Raw genomic sequence first — 25,918 nt, 5'->3', positions numbered from 1 at the left:
CTATAGTGCTACTGAACAACAAACTGGATGTCTTCTTGCTGTGTTGTCAGTCTCATCGACAGAAGCAAATGTTTTACTGCTCAAGAACTCTTAGGCTGCCACAGTGCAAGCCAAACTTTTATTATTTGGAATACACAATTTCATTCACACAGAACTATTTCCAAGGAATGATAATATGTTCCTCTCAAATACCACATTTAAAGGCACATTTGAGCATAAAGCTACGACAGACTAGAGCAGAAGAGCTGTTAGTTTTTAAGAAACATATTTTGGGACTCTAACAAGTACTTCCCTTTTCTTAGACAGGAAAAAGAAACAGAGGTCTACCCTACATCTTTGATACGCTTGAAGGATGATAAAAAGCATGATAAAAACAGGACTTAAAAAAAGAAATATGTATCCCTCACTACTAATGGAGCACTATTGCACAATCAGGTCTCTACTGCAACTTCAAGCTGGCCAAAGCATCTTCTTCCTTCCTGCATCATTACAAGCATCAGTAAGAAAGAGCTAGTGACAAGAAGAAAAGAGGTCTGCAGACACCCCAGCAAGAGCTCTGACTCAGAGATGAACCTGTGGTCACCAAAGTGGTAACACAAGAAGAGCTCTGCTGGGCTGGCTGAGTCCAGGAGCTGATTTTACCTCTCACTGACCTGCAAGCACATCGCTATGCCCCTGGGCCACACTCAAGTAGCAGAACTGCAAAGCGTACCACTCATGAGTACCACTCACATGCCCTGGAAATAATAAAAAACTCAACTCCTTTGCTTTGGCTTTTTCGTTCTGCTACAGCCAACACCTCTTAATTTAAAACAGGAAATAACGATGTACCACTTTAGTACAAAAGCAGCTTATTTTCTACAGCAAACGTCTTGCGTAGGAACACATACCTCTCCAGTGATGTCAGTCTGAGAACAAGCATCGCAGTGTTGTTGAGGTAAACAGGAGTCGCTGAGCGAACTAGAATTGTGCTGGAGATCCTGCAGGGAATCTGTAATACAACAGCTATTCCTGAATCCATCTGTTAACTTGGCCAGGCTCTACAGGAGAACAGGTTTAAAAAATAATAAAATTTGGGTTTTCTTCATTATTATAGTTCTTTTATTAATACAAAAAATCTACTTAAAAATATGTCAGGTAGCTTGCCTATAAAGAGCTGTGACAGAAAGTAAAATTCATCATAGTGCTACTAACATGCAGAAGCTTTGCTTTGAAATAAACCTATCCTTTTAAAAGATGCATCTAACAGGAAACAGGATTTTTTATCATTATTTCTTTTATATCTAGGAATATTTTAGCTTTTGTATGGCTTGCAGTTCCTTAAATGTAGCAGCTGTCAACTTTCAGGTTAGCTGATAAGGAGGACAAATGTGATTCACGTGCCCTTTTGCCATCTTCTGCACAGGTCACATTCCTTAGCCACTACTGCTATCACATCCAACTTGATGAATACCTTGCGTTGATTGTATTTTTATGACAGCTGATTTCACCCTTGTGCTCCCTTACCCAAGGTTCACATAGTTAGTGATATTTTACACTTTGGGTTAAGCAAGGGACACCTCTGAGATGTCTAGACAGTGACACAAACTGTGAGCGTAAAGCAGAGTCCTCAAGCAGTCTGCAAGGGGAAAATAAGACAGAATCACACAGAACAATAACGAGAACTTGTCTGACAATCAGAGCTGCGTTGACAGGCCCTTATAATTCTTTAAAACAAAACAAAGATGTAATTGTTAATATTGCTTTTCTTTTCTGAATGTCCATTCTCTACTCTTCAAAAATGAGAGATTATGTAGTGTTAATAACAAAACCATGGTGCAGGTTCTCACTTATGACTGAGGCCCCTACCATTCTGCATCAAAACAATAAAAACACAACCTTAATTCTGCCCCCTCACTATAAGATGAAGGACAATCAAGTGACGTAAAAAGAATTTATCGGAAATTTGAAAAGCTGCATCAATTTATAAATCATAACATATTCAAACCATTTGGTTCTAAAAACAAAACTAGAACCTCTCAAAACTGCTTACTCCAGTGTCCAAACCACAGAATCAGAAACGATTCTGAAGCACTGCAATGGAAAAAGGCTGGCCCTCAGGAACCTCAGTGGCTCTGACAACTGGTGATTTGCAACAAGCCCCAGTTATTGTGCATATCCAATTACCAGGAGATTTCTCAGTCTTCAAAGAGCAGTTTAAAACAAGTAAAGAGCAACGCTGCCTTTTCTTACAACAAGTTCAACTAATGGAGTCAAGAAGATGAGCCTGTATAACAGCAACTGGTTGCTGCTCACAGAATGGCATGGCCAACTTGAAGATGAAGGCATCCAGATTCAGAGCCTAGGAAGCATCCATAGGAACTGCAGCGGGCCTGAAACTAGCTATAGAAAGGAGCTTTTTCTGGTGACCTCCATTTCCATCATACACAGTCTGTCCCTTCATTCTCATTATATATTGGTCCCTCCCCCTCATGCCTGCCTCCACTAGAGATGAAAAAGACAGAAAATACCCAGCCTGGTTCAGGTCAAAGGAACAGGCAGGCTCTACAGACACAAGAGCAGGGGGTCTCTGCTCCTCCCTGCCACCTGCCTGAACACACACACACTTTGCCCTCTTCCTACTGAGGAAAGGCAGGGAGAGATGTAGGTACCTAGTATGTCCTTCTTAGTATGAAAGACAAACAAAACAGTTTCTTCTCAGTCCTGAGAAAGCAAAATTCAATTTCAAGTTATGTTGCTGAGAAGTCCCTAGCTAGCATCTCGTTATCCTCTGAGACTTGCTGCACAATGAACTGTTTTACAATGTGGCAAAAAGAAAACCAAAGTGTCTTCCATGTCACAAAAATGGAAAATTGCAGAATCCCATCCAATGACCATCTTCAAAACTCACTGGAAATCATCCAGTCCTGTCAGCCTCCTACTGTCTGGAGGATCAAGATGGATCCCTAATGGGTTTATGACGTGGAAATAATCATTTCAAATCATAGCTACAAACATCAAACACCTAACTTGTCCTCTTCCCAGTAAAGAGGAGCCAGTGACATGAACAAAAAGTGAGGATACAGAAAGCCTGAGGTTTCTCCCAAATAAACTCTGTCCCATCTGGCACCTTTGGCTAACGTGTATTGTGTTACAGACGTGTAACACCAAAGGTCTTGATGCCAGAACTTAAATCTAAACTTCTTCCCGTATTTCAGCTACTTCATGCACTCCTGCTGTGCTCCCGACACCCTCCAGCATCTCCCTGGCAGGTAACAAAGGGCTGCGTGGCTGCTGGCCAGGCTTCCTATCCGGGCACTGTTGCTGAACCCTGGATACTGCTTGAAAATTACATAGTATTTGCCAAGTGGCAATCACCAAGTAGCATCACCTTAACTTACACCCACGTGCATAGGTGACTGTGCTCTAGGATAAACACATATGCTTTGAGTACTTCTAGTTGGATGAGTGAAAGCACAGCCTCCAGCGATCCTAACATGGAAAATTACAACCTGAGTTACCATACTTTTAGACAGAAACAATTTACATAAATGGCTAGGAGTAATATCCTCCTCAGCTATATGGAGGAATCCATCTTTCATCTGGGGTTTATGGCTATCCCACAGAAACTGCCAGACCAGCCTATCGTATGGATGTGAAATTCTAGACACACCAGCCTAAAGTTACCCAAAAAGAGAGAAGTGAACACTCTCATTTCATCACTGATCTGCTGCTATCTGATTTGGGAGCTCTCTGCCATGTACTATTTCAGTGCAGTTCCAATCTAACCTATTTACCTTGTAAAGAAGGGGGGGAAACCAACACAAAAAACCCAACTCCAATGCCTCCTAAGGATAAAGGAGAACATTTTAAATCTTATGCACATACTGGAACAGAAACGGAAGTATAAAAGGGATGGAGGGGGGAGAAACACAGACACTGCTTTCATGAATCTAACCACGCACCTTGATTACTCAGTCTTATATAAAAAGTTCACCCACTTTTTTTGAGCAGTGGCAGTGCATATTTGGCTTTATGTTTAACCACTGTACACAGTTTAAATCTGACCACCCTCTCCTTCCCTCGTCAGCCCTCTCTCCCACACAACTCTATCCAATTACCATATTTCTATGACAGCTACAATTTTCCAAGCACCTACACAAGACTGAGTCACTTCCACTATGTTTAGTTCTGTTGCTTACACTGCCCAGATTTAAATTAAGAAATAGTATGAAATTGTCTCTTTCCTTTCTCTGAAACAAATCCCCAGCTGTTTACACAATACTTCAAACTCCTCTATAAACAGCTTTCAAAATACAAAAAAAGTTTTTCATAAGAAAGCTTGTCTTACCAACAATAGCTTGAAAATGGAACATTTTCAAGCACATATCAATTTAAAAATTGGTAGGAAACTAAAAATAAAATTCTGAACTCGTTAGGAAGATACTTAAAATAGACTTGCACTTGTTCGACAAAGCTAAATAAATCCATAACAATAATCTTAAACTCATTATAAAAAGGCAAAGCACAGAAATGTTTGGTGACAACAAAAATATTTTTTTTTTCAATTTTGACCAAAAAATTTTAAGTTATCAGGCAGAAGGCTGAATATTTTTGCAGAGCACAGTAAGTTGGCAGAAATACACTATTTTTACAACTGTAGATCTTGTAAACAATGGCATTTAATTCCTTATTACAACTGCAAAGAAAACATGCAAAACTGTTTTGTATGCTGTGTGGAACAACTATTTTCTAGATTCTCCTGGACTATATGTCTATTATTGGATGCTATCACAACAGATTGTCATAAATAACAAAAATTATACCTCCTAGACTGATATTTCCTGTATGTCACTTAGACCCATGAAGAAGGATGAAGAAAGATGGCAACACTTTTCCTTTTTGCTTCTATCTTGTGCAACGCCTACATTCTGGTGCTGCCAGCATTGCCCAATCCTTGATGCTAAGCTTGATCCTAGATGTCTAATTCCCTCAGCTCTGTATATAAAGAAACTGCAAGTGCACTTAAAGTTGTTTTAGCAGATATGATTTTCAAGGCATCACAATGTTTACAGCTGGATTTAGTGTCACTGAGGACTAAAAACGTAAGGAAAGGCACAGGGTGGGGGGGTAGGGAGCAGGAGGAATCTAGCTGGGGAGTCAAAACAAGGCCAGTAGTTAAGCTGCTCCAAGATCTCACACACAAGTCTTTAAATTACCAGTTAGTTTCCTAAAACGTGCGTCACTGCATCCATGAAGAACTGCCTTTCTAATCATTTCTTGCTAGCCAGGCATGTAGAAGACTAAGAATCACTTTAAAACTTGGCCAACACAAAATATCAAATATGTTAAAAGTTGCCAAGGCAGAAACTTTTCATAGTGACTTAAGTGTTCTGTCTATTTGAACAAGGATTTGTGGTCCATCAGCTGACCTTTGGGTAATGCTTTAGATACTGAATAATTGTAAAACTAAGGAAATTCATTATATGTAGATTACAAGCTACCCGTATCATTTAACGATTAAAAAAAATACCAGAGAAACACTATTGCAGAGAAAACTGAAAGAAAATGTCTGAACGGTAACATTAATTTAGTATGGTCCCAAAAATTTAGGTAATAAAGACGCCTTTTTCCATATAGCAGGTTGAAGACTGGGTGAAGAGAATTGTCCTTGTCACCCCTTTATATCTGCAGCATATTTGGGCAAGTCTATGCTGAAGTCCCTGTGGTGGCAGAGGCTCGTGGCTCTTCAGTCAAGTTCCCATCAGGTTAATATTGCAGACACAGCAACTGAGAGTTTGGAGCAGGATGCAGAATCCATTCAAAAGTTAGATCACTACTCAGGCATGTATCTCCCCTCAATCCTCCTGCTCCAATTCCTAAAATAATGTAAAGCTTGCACGATGGTTTCTGTGTACACTGTATTTAATCACACCTTTGACAGTTTTGTGACATTTTACATCAACGTGTGACTTGATATGGGTACTTGAGAGTTTGGGGCAAAAAAAGGAGAACTACCAAACCATGGCATAGTGACATGGAGATCCAGTTTTGTGAAATGGTTATAAAAGGAAAAATATGGCAGACGAACTGGTAAACATTTTAGCACATGAATTCTCAGTCCTACTTCATTATAGGTAATACAAAAAGGCATTAAACAAAATGAAAAACAAATACTGTAAACCTTAAAGATATTTTTTTTAATGCAGCCTAATTACTCCATAGCAGCCTTCGATATAGTCGGAAGCAATGGAAAGCCACCTTCAACAAAGACATTGATCTAAATGTAAGGATAACACATTATCTAAGACAAAAATAGGAAACATATACATTCACAGCACAGACAATGACTACTTACCTCTTTCGAGCTGCCTGCTATTGGCAATTATCAAATAGAAAAATCAGTTTAGGCCACCCCACTTCCTTATTTAAACTTGGTAACCACAACAAAATCACAAACAAGAAAATAGAGGTAGGTTATCACTTTTTAGAAGCTATTTGTTCAGTAGCATATTTTTTACCTGCATAAGGTCCTGCCTTTCTTTTTCACCTGTGCATATAGCTTTCTTTATGGTTCGAAGCTCATTCATTATAGCCTGTGCTTCATCCAGTCTATAATTTGTATGAGCACTTGACATTTTGCGATCAATCCTGTTGAAAAGATTAAGACAAATTCAGGAATTTTCACATAGTTGGAAAGAGCACAGGTATTTTAAGACCTCTGGTTTATTCATGTACAACTTTATTTGCAGGAATAAAATGATACTCCACTTGGAATTAACACAGCACTCGGTACCTAGTACACTCTAAAGACAAAGCAATGGAATTACCTACCCAGGTTCTGCAGAATCAACAAATTTCCTGTTTTTAATGTCCTAATACAGAGCTTGCTTATAGGCAATGTCTGTGGGCTCTTTTGTGCAACAACAGCAAAATCAACCTAAACCTAACCTAAACAGTAATAACTCAAAAGATAAAGGTATTAGCAGTCTAGCTGTCACATTTCCCATGCAGCACTACACATTGCAACATCTCTTTCAGGACTTCTATTTCATCTCGTTTTAGAGGTTTCTAACAACAGCTTTTCATTTTCTTTGGAAGATATTTTTTATTCCTAAAATTTTATTGCAAATGCTTTCCTGCCATTATGGGCATCTTTGAGTATATTTTCTAGAAGACATCATCGTCCCACACAAGAAACATCATGTGAGACCATCCCAGAAGATTTCAAATGCAAAGTCAGCAAGAAGCAAGAGCACTACCCGCTACATCAGGCTGAAGTACTACTAACATTTCCATTCTGACATAAATATCTCTCATCTTCTTTTAAGTGGGGCATCCTCTGAGTTTTCAACTTTTTTTTCCAACAGTTCTCAATTGTAATGCACAACAGATCAGGACGCAGTAGCCTAGTCCAGTGTATCATCTCGATAACTTGCTTTGATTTATAAAGAACTAGACCAGAGACTCTGCAGAACTTACTAGACCCACCACTTCATCTTGGATTTATAACAAACAGTTATGGGATTTTAACAGGCTACCCACAGCAATTACTGAAAATTGTGTTAAATTCCTATAAAAATAGGAAAACCTCAATTTTCCTGTTAACCTAGGATAGAAGTGTTTGTACAGAAAGAAGGTGGTATGTGTAATGGTCCCTGCACCAATGCTAAGAACGAACATATCCAGGAGGTGTCTGTGGTTAACAGAATTAAAGATAAAACATACATCAGTCATTACATGGGACAGCAGCTTATAAAAAGATGTAGTAATAGAGGGTATGTTGTACCTATTCCACAATAATACTCTACTTAAAATATTGAGAATACCTAAACGTTTCAAGATAGGCATTATATTAAGCTAAGAGCATCAATAACACTCACTCAACATGTTCTGCCAGTTAAACGAAATCAGTGAGGTTCTACTTAGAGCAGATTACTTGCTTTAAAATTAACATATTAAAATGAAAAATCAAAAGGCTTGAATGAAAATCCTGTGCTTTTATTGTGCAGCTCACAGTATTTGGAAAAAAACCACAGGTTGGGTTTCTACAGTTTTGGTTTCTTTGTTTTTTTATGACTGTTCCTGCTTTTGGAGACAACACAAAATAAGTCTGAACCTCAGCTTTCTACTTAAACACAATTTTCCCTATATTGCATAAGAAAATATATAAGCCTTTATTATTTTTGGTTCAAGAACCAGAAGGACTTAAACACCACAGGGATTAAAGTTGGGGTTTTTTTTGTTTAGTTGGTTTTGTTAAACTTTTAAGATATTGACTTGAGTCTCCCCTACTCTTTTATCTAATCCTTTCAGGATTTTAGCTAAACTGTGGTAAAACAACTAATTCAATTCACTAAAAGACTGATGAAAAAGATAGCATGGTCTTATCTGAAGGTTCCATTAATGTTAAGAACATAGATTCCACCCAAATATTGGTCCAGAAAATGCCTCCTACACAACTGTTCATTATACTGTTTACCAGATCCAAGGTGGCATTTCAGGAAAAGGAAACTATTTAGTTTCAACCAGATTTTTGTCCAGTTACTCACATATTCATGTTCCTGGACATCACTTTGGAGCCCAACTTAAAAATTGATGTTTGTTTATGGAAGGAATCATAAAAGCTTCTACGGCCAGAAATATTTAAGCTTAAATCAGTATTGCTGTCAACCCAAACTGACTTAAGGATCTTACAAAATAACTAGTTGATTGTGTTAGGGCTTTTTTTCCCTCCTTTCATAAAGCTCTAGTTTTGAAAGCAACAAAACTAACCCGAATCTTCTGTTCTATTAATGGAAAATACACAGAATCACAGAATGGTAGGTGTTGGAAGGGACCTCTGGAGATCATCTTGTCCAACCCCCCTGCTTGAGCAGGGACACCTAGAGCAGGGGGCACAGGAACACGTCCAGGTGGGTTTTAAATGTCTCCAGGGAAGGAGACTCCACAGCCTCCCTGGGCAGCCTGTGCCACTGCTCTGGCACCCTCACAGGAAAGAAGTTTTTCCTCGCATTGAGGTGGAACTTCCTGTGTTCTAGTTTTGTGCCCATTGCTTCTTGTCCTGTCACTGGGCACCACTGAAAAGAGTCTGGCCCCATCCTCTTGACACCTACCCTTCAGATATTTATAAGCATTGAGAAGATCTCCCCTCCATCTTCTCTTCTCTAGGATGAAAAAACAAGGGCTCTCAGCCTTTCCTCACAAGGGAGATGCTCCAGTCCCCTGATCATCTTCATAGCTCTCTGCTAGACTTGCTCTAGTAGTTCCCTGTCTTGAACTGAGAAGCCCAGAACTGGCCACAGTACTCCAAATGTGGCCTCTCCAGGGCAGAATAGAGGGGGAGGATAACCTCCCTCAACCTGCTGGCCACAATCCTTTTCATGCAGCCCAGGATACCGTTGGCCTTCTTGGCCACAAGGGCACAGTGCTGGCTCAGGGTCAGCCAGCTGCCCACCAGCACTCCCAGGTCCTTCTCAGCAGAGCTGCTTTCCGGTAGTTCAGCCCCCAGCCTGTACTGGTGCATGGGGCTGTTCCTCCCCAGGTGCAGGGCCTTGCGCTTGCTCTTGTTGAATTTCATGAGGTTCCCCTCAGCCCAGCTCTCCAGCCTGTCCAGGTCTCACTGGATGGCAGCACAGCCTTCTGGTGTAGCAGCCGCTCCTCCCAGCTTGGTATCAGCAGCAAACTTGCTGAGGTTACGCTCTATCCCATCGTCCAGGTCATTGATGAATATATCGAACAGGACTGGACCCAGCACAGACCCCTGGGGAACACCACTAGTTATATGGGCCTCCAACCAGACTCTGTCCCATTGATCACGACCCTCTGGGCTCTGCCGTTCAGCCAGTTCTCAATTCACCTCACTGTTCACTCATCTAACCCACACTTCCTAAGCTTTCCTGTGAGCATCCTGCATCACCAAAGCACTCACCTCATTGAGCAGCGGGTCCACAGATTCCCCAGTTTTCCTTTTACTACTGATGTATTTGAAGAAGCCCCTCTCATTATCCTTGACATCCCTCACCAGATGGAGTTCCAAGTGGGCCTTGGCCTTCCTCGTTGCATCTCTGCATACCCTGACAACACTCCTATATTCCTCCTAAGTGGCCAGTCCCTTTTTCCACATACTGTAAACCTCCTTCTTCCATGTGAGTTTTTCTAGAAGCTCTTTGCTCATCCATGCAGGTCTCCTGGCTCCTTTACTCTACTACTTCCTCATAGGGAGGCACCAATCTCAAGCCTGGAGGAAGTGGTACTTGAATACTGACCAGCTCTCTTGGACCACCCTACCTTCTAGAGCCCAAACCCATGGGATTCCTCCAAGCAGGTCTTTGAAGAGAATACCATGATACAAATACGTGATACAAATACGTGACACAAATACAGATTAGACCTTTGTATGAACACAAAGAACATTCAACAAATACACAAAACTATTAATAAATATATATTTTCTGAGGAATATGCTTCCAGGATACACAGACTATTAATACACTTGCAATAGTTTCAGTCCCATAGGGCAGTTTCTGTGTTCCTCTATTTTCCTCCCTGTGCTTTCAAATATGCAAGACCCACCCCATCCTCACCAAAACACAGACCTGTAGTTGAGTTGAGACCTAATTTTAAAGCTTTTGTCAGGTCTCTCATACTCTAAACTAGTCTGTCACTACAAATTGTTTAGTCAGTCCTAATTCCCCGTCTCTCCCAACTTTCCTCAGCATTCCCTCCACTCTCACAGCCAACTGGCCAAGTTTTCATTTCCTTTGTTGCTAAACGCCTTCTTCCTCCAAAATTCCTGCCGGCTAGCAGAAGGGTCACTGAAAACACACGGGAGGAGGCACCGCGCCTCGCTCTCATTCCCCAATGCCTGCTGGGTCAGAGGAAGGGATTAATTCCAGGAAAGGCTCATCTTTAACCCTGTAACTCTGGGCTGCAACAGCATCAGCCACACCTTGGGGAGAAAGCGCCTATGGAGGCTGAGGAACACCACTGCGCAGGGTGGGATCTTTGCAGGCTTTAAACAGTGAGCTCTAGAAAGTCTCCAGTGGGCAAAGGCAGACAGTGATATCCAAAGGCTTATCACAACACTGCCAAATTTGGGTGAGGCTGCAGAAAATACAGCCCTAAAAAAAAGCTGCAGCACTACAAAATCTGAAATTCTGACTGCATTGAAGTTGTAGAGCTATTTAAAAAAACCCTCAATCCTCTCTCCCCATAAAACCCTACTTTTCTCTAATTGTTTTGTGGTTTTGTTGTTTTTGGGGTTTTTAATTATTTAATTATTTTTTTTATTCTTCTCAAAGATGGTTAAGCCATTTTACTAAAATTAAGAAGAACAGAAAACAAAATGCAGTCCAAGGCAGACACTGTATGTGGAAAATGTCAATGCAAGAGGCTTGCATTTAACAAAGGCATCTGAATCAGACAGCAACATCAAATGATGGAAATACTGAGCAACCTGACCACCCTCACCATAAAATTTGCCTCTTCTCTGAGAGCTCTACCCAGCAGAGGTTGCACAGGGAGTTGCACGGCAGCAGGTTTTGATACCTGTTCATAATGCTATTCTGGTCACACTTTCAAAGCAAACATTCAGCCAGATGTAAAGCCCGAAGTGTGACAGCTCCTAATATTGTTCTTGGCTTGTACTTGAAATAAAGTGAAGAACACAGCTTTAAAAACAGCTGAACAGGACACATGCCATTCTAGTTTGGCATCTACTTGAAGATCTCTGACCTAGCACAAGAAGGGAAAAAAGTTATGCTGACCAAGAATTTAGAAAAGGTAACAAAAAAGGGAAATGTCTGACATGTAAGAAAAATAAAAAAGAAAAAGGGGGGGGTCGGTTTTGAGATGACATGGAAATCCCAGAATTTTTGTTTTAAAGAAGGAAAAGTAGGAGCAATATGTTTCTTCTTAGACAGTACACTTTGTGGATATACAAGAAGTAAAATACTTCAGCTTTGGTACTTGCCTTGAGTGACCCTTTTCTCCAAAATATACAAGGAATAGGACAGAGATCACCCACGGACAACCTAGAGCACAGTTAGGCTTTTAGCCTGATTTGTCTGCTGACTACACGAGGAGGCTAGAAAAACTTCTCTCTTCAGTTGTTAGATAGTGCAAGTACTCTCCAAAATGGGCTCATTCCGCACTAGAAGCGAAATACTCAAGAGTAAGCACGTATCTTACCAGACAGACAATTAAAAAAATTACTTAAACACACAAACCAAAACCAAACCCACAAGCCTCTGGTTCACGAGCAAAAAAGTCACTGCAGAGAGCAGAGCTCAGCAAGGCACAAACACTAATAGAAATTCACTGTAATCTGGGATAATGCATGGGCAAAATGTTCTCCCCAGCTTCAGCAAGCAACAACAAATGCCACCCAGGGCACCAACAGGACAGAGAGTGACTCTAGCAACAGCAGTGATGAGCAGCACCAAAGCACTGAGTTGTCATGCTTGAACTTTTAAACAAATGATTAAAGTGACCACGGACTAATCAGATATGCTTTGAAATCATTCCTCTCTTGAATGTCTCTCATATACCCCTCATCCTGGAGTATGGGCAACTTCACTTGGGCTAAAATCCAAAACTAACATTTGTATTCTTAATCATTCACAGACTTTACTTTTCAAAAAGTTGCACTATTTTGCTGGAATATCTTAAATGAATTACGTTAATTAAAACAATCTTGAGTTTCAAATGGCCTTCAAATATTTTCATCATCCTAGTCAAGTGGTTAGGCCTTTTATAAAACAATTGAACCTATACACTTAAAATAACCCAATAACCAGGAGAAAGAAAACAAATAAAGTAGAAAAGGCATGGCAATTCCTACTCGCTTAAAGAAAACATGATTAAGAATCTTAAGACAAAATTGCTTTTGTTCTGTTACTGCTTACATATCTAGGCCACCACCCTAAAACATTGACTATACTTTAAGTAATATTTTAAGTATTTGCTGTTTCAATATAGAGTGCTTTATTTTACCCATTTTCAGTTAATATCATTCATTAACAACTGCCCTAACTACCTGTAGATGCTTCGTGTAATCAACAGAAATATATTTATGCCTGAAAAGTATTACATTATATCTGCCAATGAAGGATTTAGGTTGAACAAGTTTTCTTCTTTGAAGCTTTTAAAATGCATTATAAAACAAAAGAACCTTGTAAGCTTAAAAAAAAAAAAACCAAACCCAAAACCGGAAGCAAAACAAAACCCAAAACAACAAACAAAACCCACTATGAAGTGCATGGGCTAATCTGAATATCTTCCTTCAGATCATTTTGTCAACGTAATACCAATCAAAATCAAAGTTGGAAAATAAATAATCTAATTGCTCTGGGACCCCTGGAACTTTGTCAGGATTCTTGAAGCGGAAGTGTGCACCCATGCTTTGTAGCGCCACCGCAATAAATCCAAAGCTTCAAAATATTTCCACAGATACCGTACTTACGCTGCAAAACGCATTAGACATGCAACAGTTCCAACATTTTCAGGAAGTGCCTGCATTAGGCAGTTCGTTCTTATGTATGCTGGAAAAATGGCCAAGATTTCTGAATGCATGGCCACATGTCCAAGGCAAATCCAAGAGCTGTTCAACGTATGGTCTAGCCTCTGGCCTTGTTGAACAGATTGGGAAGTCACAACAACCCGTGTTTACCTGCCATCTTTTCCATGGCCTGGCAACCTCTCTCCCTATCCCACTGGGCATCCCATGGATGTGCTATGTGTGTAGGTGATTAAGCAGCGCACCGATGGAAGACACTCAGTTCCCACCTGATGGCCTCCCGGAAGCGTGGCAGGGAGGTCACCACAAAAGTTCACAACCTTTGCCACTACTGAGCACAAAGGAAACAGAGCAAGGCTGCCTATTAGCCCTGGGAGCAGCGGCAAATTGCCCCCAGCGACCATTCCTCATAGGGAGGAGACAAGTGGTCACATTTTCGTGCACTCATTCTGCACACATGCAACAAAATCCAAGGTCTCGCAGATCATCAGATTCACAATGCACACACAAATGGGCTATGCTGTGCAGAATGAGACTGCCCAACCATCAGGTAAAAGGAAGAAACAGTGTTGTGGTGTACAGCCCCCCACCCCCACCCCTGAAAAATACCTTGCCCAGCCAGAAAGCCTAGGTACTGTTCACAGGAAAACTACTCCACAGCGTGGTGCTTCTGGCTGTCCTCCAGGCGGTAGGTATCTCCAGAAAATGTTTGGAAAATATTTCAATATAGAAAATCAAATTCCACCTCAATAACATTTGCCGGATGAGTTAAAGAACAGGGCCTATAAAGCTGTTTTTGCATGTGTATCTATGAAATCACCATTCCAATCAGTTCTGTCCAACCGTCCTTCCATCATTTCACACTGTTCTCACCCTGCATCACTATCATAGCAGAAACTCTGAAGCAATTAAGAGATTTAAAACTTTTTTTGGCAACAGTTTTCCAAGAAATTCATTCCAAGGTGAATAGAGTAAAGAAATAAAATATCCTCCCACAAACTCTTAACTTACTCTTGCAGAGTTTCCACTCCTTTTTCCTTATATTGCAGCTCCTGCTTCATCTGTGCCAATTCTCGTTTTAGCCTAGAAAGCTGAACAAAATAATTTAAAGTAATAATATGTAACAGAAACTTTCATAATATAAGGTTTCGTATTTGAAAAACAATTATTTAAGTTACTTTAAGAAATTGTACGGGACAATCTTAGTTCTCTTCTTTTTTCGCTTTAAGATGTGTATTAAAACAACTGAAGTTTCTCAAATACTGTAAGACCCAATCAAATAGCAGTCACAACATTCAGCTTTCAAAGTATCAATTTCCTCATCTATTCTATTGGTTTTCTATCTCCAATAGCTTATGCTAACAGCTAGCAAGTTTCAATCAGTATGATTTTTCTTCTCCCCTGTAGCAGACAGACACCTTTCAACTGTCTTCAGTCAACTTAAAAAAAGACTGAACATCCAATGCCGTTAATTTTTCAAGCTGGGAAAACAAAATCACTGGCAACAAAACTGGCCTCTCCTCCAGAAATTGCAGCATGATTTTCTACGGTTATTTTCATCTCTCTCAATCCCCCCGCCAATTAAATCGATCCAACTAGCGAGTGTAAATCAGAAGTGACAAAGCAGAGATGTCTCCATAAAACATATTTTTGTGGGTTTATGAAAACAGTTACCGGAGTAGGTTAGGCACACCTTAGAAGAGCGCTATCAGCACCCATAATTACCTGCAGAGAAATAGCTTCTTGCCCTCCAGAGCTGATAGATACCTGAGGGCAACAGGGGGAGGAAGGTTCAAGGGACTACAGACAAATGGGGGGTACAGAGGTGTTTCAGTGTGTGTTGGTGAGGCATAAGCCTGAAATGAGAGCTCAAAGAAGGGCCAGTGATGGAAGAAAAAAAGCTCTCAAGCTGTCAAACTTGGTACTTTTTCTAAGATTTACCCAGAGTGCTCTTGATTTTCACACGTACATCAATAAATTACAAATAAATGACAAAACTACTACTAAAATAAATAGTAAAAGAAAATTCCTACATATCCAGGCATAGATTAATTTTGTCAGCTCTACTCCAAGAGTGAGGGGCTTCACAGCAGTCCCAGGCATGCAAACCAGGTCTGCCAGCGTCCCACCATCCTGCGTGGCCCTCCCTTCCCCACATATTCTTGCCCTTTCCTGAAAACTCATCACACCAGCCCCCCCAAAACTCTTAAACCCTCACAAACTTTTCAACACTCACCAAAAGTAAAAATGAAAAAAAAAAAAAAAACAAAACACCTGATCAGGTACACAAACACTTTATAGTGCACATTTTATTCTATTACCTGAAACAACTCAATGCCTATACACACATTCAGTTCAATGGGTTATCCTATGCACTTAGGAGACCATTTTGTTCTAAGATGCAGGAAGAGAGAAAATTAGTGATGTAAGTGAAGACCTTGTTTATTTTCTTTAAATGTTATTTAAGCAAATAAGGCTTATTTTCTTGTTTGGAATATGCTGACATTTAGAGTATGCAAAACAAGCAAACACTAGTCAGCACGTAGTAAACATATACAGATAGAATAAATGCCTTTGAAGGGTGGTGAGCAGGATTTATTTTCAGAGGCACTCATGTGAAAAGTGGTCACTACAACAAAAATGGAACACTATCCTGCAAAGATAAGTATTTTTTATTTATTTTGTGAGCTGAGTGCCTGGCATGCTAAATCCCATTTTATCCATTAATAGAAAGAAACTACAATATAGAAATAGGTTCTAGAGCTTAATATTATAAACTGTTTTTTATATTTGTTTATGACAGCTATATCAATTTGCTTGAAACCAATGTGCAGACTAACTCTTTGCTAAAGCAGCATGGGAGAAATTCAAGAAGTCAGCTATTCTTCCTTCAGCAAAGACAGTACCAAAAGCATGATCCTAGTTTTAAAAAAATTAAATATAAAAATGGGACATCTTTACTACAGAACTGCCTATCATCACTGTCAGAATGTTTGAACTCCCCTCCTCTCGTAGAGGAGCTCTGGCCAAATCAGCTAAAAAGTTCTATTAGGCCAACATGTCTACTGAATTGTGAACAGGTTTCCAGATAAATGGCTAAATCTAGAGTTCAATAACATCCATGGATCCCCACTGAAAATGGGTAAATGGGAAAATATGAAGACAGTGGGTTTGAAATGCACTTAATCAAGAAAGAATTTGGCTGCAGAGTATTTACTACTCGTGGCAGTTCGCACAGAGAAAGCAATATCTGAAAGCCTGGCTGAGTTTGCCTCTGACATCCGTGACCAAAATCTTTACACTTTTAACATGGAAAAAGCATTACTTTGCAAGTCACTCACAATATAGGCTCGTTTTAATAGAACAGTAGGTCAGAACAGAAAAGCGTTTTTTAATATTTTATTTCCAAAACTGCATGCAACACCCAGCGTAAATGCTAAGGTAAAAGACAAACACATAGTCCCCCTCCCCTCCTCATGCCTAATTCATATTTTTACAAAATTAAAAAAGATTACTCACTCTGTCACGGCGGCTGGCTATTTCTGCTTTAATCTGATATGGGTCATACTTGGTATTAGCTGAAAATCCAGAGAATGCTAAACAGATGGAAGACAGTATTTTACATTAATTTTTTTTCTTCTTTAATACACTTGTTAAGATATGGTACTATTTAATAGACCACTGCATTCATTCTTTGTGTTACAAGTCACTAGGTTTTAAAATAAACCTCTGTGCTAAAGTACAACTGAAAAATTAACTTTGGCCTGCCTGAATTTTATTTTTTTTTTGGTCCTGAACAACAACAAAAATTGGATGTAGGAGCACTGCATGCATACTGCCTAAAAGCAACCAGCTTCCATGACAGGATGGTGGCATTTACTGATGCAAGCAATTTGTGTAACTAACAATTGCTAATTGCTTCCTAGGCATGTTGACATAACAGTATGATAGGGACTAAAGTAACAAAACTATTGTCAGAACAAAATTCAACCAGCTACAGAGAGAAGTTGCCTCCTAAAGCAACAGTGTAGGGAACCGACGCACAGATCAACCTCTGGCAAGTGAGCTCTTAACACAGTGTATCTAGAGTCAGGCAATGATTTCGAGCTGTGGCATTACAAGCTAAAGCCTAGACAGATGAAGTAAAGGTCCTAGAGGACAGGCTGGGCAAGACCAACCATGATTTACTGAGTGAGTCATTCACCGCAGCACTGGCCCACTGAAAAATGCCTGGTATGCAAGCGGATGGGTTTGTGCTGTTAGACCTGCCATCCTTTTGTAGAGCTGAAGGCTGCTGCTTTGAAACCCATATCCATGTCTGCGTTGCACTGAGCCTTTCGACTCTCGAAAGAATACCGCAACGCCAAGGTCATGTCAAGCGTGCAGGAACTTGCCAAAATGAGTAGTCATGCCTGGACTAATTCTCTAAATCCAGGATTTTCTATGGATTTTCCCCCCCCCAAACAGTGCTGATCACAACTGAGTCACAAAACTGCTGCATGGGCACCTCCCTGCCAACCCACAACCGCTGAGCTCACACCACCTCCCACTCATGAGCGCACAACACTGAGTCAATGGCAGCACCCACAAGCAAACAGAAGGAAAACAGTTTGTAAAGTTTTAGTTCTTTTAATGCAACAGACAAACAAACAGTGGAGGAGGCAGGAATACTCATAAGTGCCCGACTTTGGCCATATAATTGCACTTGAATTAGGAGCCTAAGATTTCTGTACAATAAATGGAAAAGCAAGCATCCCAGAGTGAAGTGGAGGAGTTGAATTAAGAAAAACAAGTGAAGAAGCATTGGGGAATCTGGAGTTGATAGCATGATTAATCCCCAAAGGGATTTTTTTTTTTTTATTTAAAAAAATATCATCTGACTAATCGGCCCACCCCATTTTCTCAAAACAGATGCATATATTAACACATCCACAGAAAATTAAGAATTTTTTTCACCTCTAAACAAGTGAAAGGTTTTAACTAATGAGATACTGTAAAATCATTTATCAATTCCACAGATATACCTAGAAAAAAACCAACCTATCAGCAGACTGAGAAACATAAAAGTCAATTGACATAGCATTTGCATTCATGCTACAGATAACCTCCAATTTTGTCATTTTCATTCATATTTTGTTGCTGTTTCAAGCAACTGTTTTTTCCAAGAGCTAGACTGTTTTGACTCTTGAACAAAGACACCTTCTCCTGTTACGCAGCCATAACAGCGGTGCAACAAATTCAGATTTCAGAAAAAGCGTATCATCTACTTCAAGCTACCAGAGACACCTGAAGAATGAAAAGGGCAGGAAATCAAGGCTCTACAACCTACACCACCAGCATTAGAATCAGAGGCTGGCATTCAAGAATGATGTGCACTAACAAAACACCACTTCCTACTTTGTGGTCAGAGGTACTTTGACCACAACACCTTGTCCCTAACTCTGTAAAGTCGATAAACCAACCATGGATTTGCAGAAGGCTTCCCCTAAGCTGATGGTTCCCCCCCATGCCGAGGGTGGAATAATCTATACATTTAAGAGTGCAAGTAGGTGGCTGGTCCAGCAACATTCAGTCTTGCCTTTGCTGCCTTGCATGAAGCATCACTACAGCCAGCTCGGAGATGGCTAGAGATGCTAGCTGGGATATATCCCTGTTTAACATTAAAAAAGCATATTCTAATAGACCTAACAGGAAATGGAAGTCCCTGCATAGCAGAGTCAAAGGATAGTGCCTCAATTCTGTAGTCAGGGTTTTCATGAAGAAGAGAACCAGGTGATAGAAACACTTCACACTATTTCTTATACCACAGGTAGTGAGACACAGGTGGGTAAATCAAGAAAAGACTAGTAAACTCACAGCTGGCATAAGAACGGCTGTCATCCTCACACATTTTGTGCAATTGTTGATATTCTTCTTGGGCTAGTTCAAAACGCTGCTGCTTTATTTGGTAAATCTCTTTCTTGGCATTGAGTGCCTCCTGGGCAACTATTAAATATTCCTTTAGCATGCGTTCCTGCTCCCTTCTCCATTGCTCCCTTGGGTCCTCAATTTGTGTGAGCTCTAAGGAGAAAAGCATAAAAAAATAACTTTTAAGAAACTATCCACAAAGTACAAATTATTTTGTTAAGCTCTGTTCTCAACTAGCACACCTAACGCTACAGTGCTCAAATCACTCCAGCCTGGATGAGAAGAAGGAAGGATGCAGAGCAGAACAACAGGAAAAATCCCTTTTAATTATAAAAGGCATTTAAATTTTATTATTTTCTTTACAAACTAGAGCAAACCCAATGAAAACAGTGTTCTGGCTCTAATCTTCCCTCATAGCCAACTTGAAAATTCTGAGAACTACCTAAAAACCCAGAACCACATTGGAGAGTGAAAGTTATCTCAATGCTTAATTGATAACTCTAAATGTTTGGAACAACCTTAAGATACTCCATACAATTTCCCAACTATAACATCCTGAAAGGTCAGTGACTACACCTGCGTAATTAAGAAGAATAAGGTCATTCAGCAGAAAAGTTAGCATTTTAATCTCAAATCCATAAAAGCAATTAAAATGCTTCTTTTTTTGTCTTAAGAAACAGCATTCTCATGCTTTCCCTTTCCAGGGTTTAAAACAGTTTGTATTCAAACACAAATCAAAAATAGGTTTCCAGTACAAATCTTTCCCATATATACTGATTTTCAAAGTTATTACCATACAGCAATCTCTTTGCAGCTGCAAAGACATTTGAGGACATGTGCATTAAAATCCCCAAACATTATTGGTTCATTTGCTTTCTTTTTGCAGCGATGCTCAAGCTAGCAATACGTTTTATATGAGGATGTCCATGTAAAGTCTCACGTGTAAGTGAATGTTAATTTCTGATGAGTGAGGCTCTACTGGTAGGAAGTTGCTGCAGATGCAACGTCAGTGTTCAAAGCAGAGGCAGAACCTGCAGCACCGTCAGGAGGTAACCACCTAGTCATTTTTTCCAAACTTTGTTTCTCATGAGAGATGAAAACCAGTTATGTTTTGTATTAATCTTGTGTACATAATTCAGTGTATTGGTGTCAGTGATCAAGTAATAAACTATAGAAGATTGAGCCCAACAGATCAAGAACTCTAATGTTGTCACGGTCATGCTAGCCGCTCTACCATTTGAGAAACATCTAAAAAGTACCTAAAACAAAACATGAAGCTCATCTATGAGCAGTACTTCCAACAGATTTGCATATTAGGTTCCTAATAACCTTTTCTCTCCCCAGAATGCCTCACGTTGCAACAATATAAAGATCGTGCCTATGGTTCTGCAATATCTCCCCATATCCCAGGGACCCTGGGTTCCCAGCAGCACCTTCTGGCTCCAATGCCCCCAACTACCTCTGCAGCCAGGAAAGCATGTGTTGTGGCTTGCTGCAGCCTCCATAAATCCTCTGCATGCAGGGCAAGCAGACGAAAACGGGAGTTCACATTGCAGTCCATCCTTTACTGAGGGCATGATAATGGGCAATGCTATCTCATCTGCCCATAAATATTCCTGAAATCTGTGCAAATTTAATATTCCTAAAACTGTTAATTGCCTAAGGAAACTATGCAGAAATTAATAAATATTTATGAGCCAGAAAAGCTAGCTTCTACTGTCTCTTTTTGAATAGGAAATTAATAGTTGCAATCTCAATAACAGCCCAGGCTAAAATGTTATGTTGTATCACACATTAAGCTTCTGAGGTCCTATACTACTGGGCACTGCATTTCCCATCAAATTATTTCAGAAGCCTTCCCAAAAACTAGCAGCATTCTTCTGAGGCAGAAAACTTCTTCAGTACAGTAGTGACATTCTCTTCTGTTTTATTTAGTACAGAGGCTTCACTTTGCCCTGGATTTCTACACGAGTTTGCCACGTAAGAACAAAACTAAAGCTATGTTGTATGATAAAATTAACTTCCTTAATTTCTTTATAACCAATTTAAAAAAAAAACCCTACTACAGTAATTCAAGAACAGCCCCAGACAAATGCAGAGAATATATTAGTCCCTCACTGGGGAATGCCCAACTGGTTAAAGGAGACTTCAAAGGCTCCCAAGACTCTGAGGAGGAGGGAAAGGAATTCTGCGGCTGGCAGCCACCACGGTTTTTAAGCAACAGTTGGACAAGAGCCAAGAGCAGCTTAGTAAGGGTGTCAACAAAGTACTGAATTTACAGAACAAGATGAAGATCAGGGTTGGAAGCACCATTGAGATTTACAGATGATTCCTCTCTTCCTGAGGTTTTTCAATATAAATGGAAAGTTATTGCTTAGAAAGCTTTTTATTACTTTCTGGGTAAACAAACGTAGCAAGAGGCTTGGAAAAAATCAGATGTATTACTCTCTTCTTCTGAAAGATGCAATGGCAAAAAGCTTGAGAGAGTGCACAAAGCGTGAGAGGTCCTTGGTAAACATAACTGTAGAAAAACTCTTTGAGTTACCCCTTTCATTTTCTCAGTCTCTTTCTTGAAACCAAAGCACATCTAACTGTTTTGTCGATTAACACCAAACTCCGACCCTGTATAAAGCATAACCTGGTTGGCCAAAAAAGGCAGTCTGAATGTTTTCAACGTGGAAGTTGCCATTCCAAGTTTTTAGACATAATTCAGAATACAATGTAACGGATTCATTTCAGAAAAACAGTTCTTTAGTTCCTACACCATTTCTGCCACTTCCCTGATATCATCTCATGATGCATGATTGTCTACTCATCAGTTCTCACTTCTACAAAGGAGGTTAATGCAGTCCTGGCCGGTACCTTTCTTGTCTGCAGTTTAAAATTGGACCAAGTACCCTACTAATTTTTGAATAATGATTATCCAGCTATAACATCAACTCTGTCTTCCCTCTGAATATAAATCTTGCTTGTATACATAAGCACCGTATTAGCCTAAGGGTGACAAACCCATTTTGCTGTGACAGCTGAATTACCCTTTAGGATAATATCTGTGGGCTGCAAGTAATTAGTTATCATGAAAGAGACAAATTTTGCAACCTTGTTAAGTGCAGAATGATTCCTTTCGCTCAGTTCAGCACTGGCCCGATGAAGTTTCTATCCCTCTGTTCATATATTACCTTTATTTAATACCTAATACGATTAGCTTTACCTTCTCAGACCAATTTTTATTAATATTCTCTCTGTGCCTTTCCATTGAGCATTTGGGAATTCCATTTCTTTCTGCAGAGACTCTCTTCTCCAGTTTTTGCTCTCAGTTGCACACAAAAAACCCACAAGCCTACAATGATTAATATCCTTTCCATAGGTTCAAACTTGATGTCTGTGGTAAAGCAGCTAATAACAAAAGGGAGTTCTTTCTCTTGCACGTGATGGTGATTGCTGTCCCCATCAAAGATGCCTATCAGTAGGATGCTTCAGTAGCTTTTTTAGTCAAAGCATTGCAATGGGAGCTCGTGTTCTACCCATTATTTATAGGGGCTCCTAAAGCCTTTAAGAAAAAAAAAAGAAGAGCTGCCAACATTCTCGTTTGTATTTATTTTTAATATGTGCATTCACACACATGTAGGTATGTTGGTGCAAGTGCACTCCATTACTGTACTCCGATGTAAACCTCGTTTTTTATTAAACTTCAACATTAACTGAAGTTACTGTGACAGTTTAAACAGCAATCATTAATCTACTACTTCTTTTAAACACAGTTTTTGTAAGAATTACTTAACAGGCTGCATTTATTGCCTTTCAATTGTCTCGGCTATCTATCCTTGTGATCAGTGCATTAACAGCTCTTTAAAGTGTATTATTTAATTTGTGATCCTTGTTAATTTCACAACAATAAGTGCCTGTTTGGGTCAAACAATATCATGGGACCATTTGTTATTGGTTTGGGCTTGGGGTTTTTTTGTGTTTTGTTTTTTTTTTGTTTGGTTTTTGTTTTGTTTTTTAAAATAAGTAATTGTGAAACCACAATACACAAGTAATTCCAATGATGGCAGGAAGCCAAAAAACTATTTCTACACTTTTATCTTTTAATTGACTAGATCTCAAGTAGATAGCATTGAGGTTGTTTTTGCAGATTATACTATTTACCATTGCCATGATAGCCCATATAACTACTTTCTTCTTTTCACTCCCTGCTAACTGCCATTCTCACAACATTGAAAGCATTCACTCTTTGGTGATAAGAAGCTTAATGATAGCAGAACAACAGTAACAGCAGCAGTAGTACAAAGCTGTAAAGATAAGACTTTTTTTTTTTTAAATTAGAACTGGCAAATGTGCCAGACAGTGGTAATACAGAGCTCAGCAATAGTCCGAAAGGAAAAAAGTTGGAGATTTCTCCCTCTTCGTTTCCAGAAGGGACATCTTTTGTCTTTTTCATTTTATACTATATTAAAACATAAAACATACATTTCTTAGGAGAGGATGAGAGTATCGTATTTCCTAGTGCTTCCAATTAAAAATCAGCACTTTTCTCTCTGAACGTATTTTGTTTTTCAACATACAAGAGTGAACTATGGATGACTGGAAAAATAGGAAATACAAGAATACAGCATGAAAATCTTAACTGACGTATGACAAAAAGCAACAACAAAATTATTGTGATTCCACAGTATGACAAAGCAAAACAAAACATTTTATTCACTATAACTCACTCATAGGTTGTAAAATTCTTTACAAATGGAGGAAGGATTGTGCCCCCATTTGAAAGATGAGAAAACAGATACTGCAAGAAATTACTTGCATACATTTTCTCACTGTAGTGTAAGGTGCATAAACGGTATCAGAAGCAAAGTCAGTGCCATCAGTTAACAACAGCTTGCTAGGATTCCTAAAAACAATCATACAACTACTCACGATTTATGTGGTCCATATAATAAACTCCAATCTGTTGATCGTAAACAGTTTCCCATCCTAAAGGAAGCTCATCACCGACACAGTCAGCAAATGTCAATGGCTTTGTAATCCTGTAAAAATAAAAATAACACAAATAACATTCATTGCACTGTAAAGTCTGCACCTTTTGTATGTATTACATGTTTTGAAGATACCTCCATCATTTGATCACAAACTAGTTATGCTGCTTAGGAATGCGCTCATAATTGCAAACATACAGTTTCAAAATAAAATTTCATTTAAATATGCTGACAGATACTCCCCAAACAGGTAAGACAAGCTTCTCCCTTCAAGTTTCTATGTATAACAGTTTAATTACAATGGCATGCAGTCCTGCCAGTTTTCCTCCCATATTGCAAAGAACATAAACGTGAAGTTGGAGTGCACGACTTCTAAAAATTACTAGAAGCTTTATAGGCTTTACCTTTTATAAGGTGTCATAGCACTATAATTGTTTCACCTTAAAAAAAGAAATAAAATTAAAGAAAGCGCTATATAATAGATCTCTCCTCTTTTTAATTATACATTTCCAACTATTAATGATATTCTCTTGGTCCAGACCCGTCCAAATTACTTCCTCTCCCTCAAAAAGAAGAGGGACACACAAATGTCTGAAGAATTCTGAAGCCATCACAGCAGAAATAGTAACTAATAAGTAACAGCATTACTATCTATCAGCTTAAAATACCACACCCCTTGCTAGGCAAACTCTTGATAGAACAGTGGTAATAGAAAACCAAAACCAAAAAATTTCAGTATTGACAGGAGTGTTGAAAATACCAGGTTACAAATTCTACAGAAAGACTCTAAACCAACACTGTTCTAGAACATCAAGGTATATTTAAAAAAAAACAACAACCAAAAAAAAAACAACCACACAAACTAGGAAAGAACAAATGGTGCAAGTAAAAAAAATCCTTTTCATTTGAATCATGCTTATTTCCCAAATCAGATTTTTAACCATTATTTAACCCCTAAGATAACATTTTCCTCTAAAAGCTGCCAAAAAATTCCTTTTCAGAAAAGCCATTAATATAGTCATTTCAGTTATACATGGGACATAGATCCAACACCTTCAACGTTTATTTATTGAGGCATTTGTAAAACCTAGAATGATGATAAGCTTTGCAAAGATTAAATGGCATGCATTCATTTAGGGACTGACTTAAGTTCATTATAACCTAACACTGTTTGGTGTATAATGGAATATCCATTCGTATGTTCTAATACCCAGTGAAGGTTTTCTGAAACTAGGTCTGGACTATGCTTACAAATACACTACAGAATAGAGGGATCATTAGGACTAGTAATTGCACTTCATCTGATAACACCTGTATAAAACAATAATTTTGCCTGAACTAAAACATGTCTGTCTCTGAACTAGAAGTCCTTCCCCACCCCAAAACAAAACGGGTAAAGACTACGTATTTTCCAAATGATGGAAATCCTACTACAGCTACATTCTGGCTATTGCAACGGTCCAGTAAGCACACCACTGAACCACTAAAAAAAGCACGAAACTTTGCATGTAGCGAAACAGAAAAACTGCATTTACCT

The 25,918-nt window shown here is 39.3% G+C and overlaps 1 protein-coding gene across 12 annotated transcripts in view; it reads right to left on the bottom strand.

The window, feature by feature from the left end:
• The window catches only part of WWC3 (WWC family member 3), a 104,510-nt gene that overhangs the window by 41,679 nt on the left and 36,913 nt on the right, over window positions 1-25,918 (bottom strand). For all 12 annotated transcript variants that reach the window (XM_075095301.1, XM_075095294.1, XM_075095308.1 and 9 more), the window contains exons 2-7: window positions 24,323-24,432; window positions 19,355-19,558; window positions 17,018-17,094; window positions 14,510-14,589; window positions 6,501-6,630; window positions 891-1,040 (exon numbers count right to left, since the gene is read on the bottom strand). In XM_075095301.1, coding sequence (XP_074951402.1) covers window positions 891-1,040; window positions 6,501-6,630; window positions 14,510-14,589; window positions 17,018-17,094; window positions 19,355-19,558; window positions 24,323-24,432 — 751 coding nt within the window. The remainder of the gene's footprint in view (window positions 1-890; window positions 1,041-6,500; window positions 6,631-14,509; window positions 14,590-17,017; window positions 17,095-19,354; window positions 19,559-24,322; window positions 24,433-25,918) is intronic.

The sequence above is a fragment of the Phalacrocorax aristotelis genome, chromosome 1 (assembly GCF_949628215.1).
Source record: "Phalacrocorax aristotelis chromosome 1, bGulAri2.1, whole genome shotgun sequence".
Lineage (NCBI taxonomy): Eukaryota > Metazoa > Chordata > Aves > Suliformes > Phalacrocoracidae > Phalacrocorax > Phalacrocorax aristotelis.
Note: the sequence above shows the minus strand (reverse complement) of the source record. Positions and strands in the feature narration are given on the sequence as shown.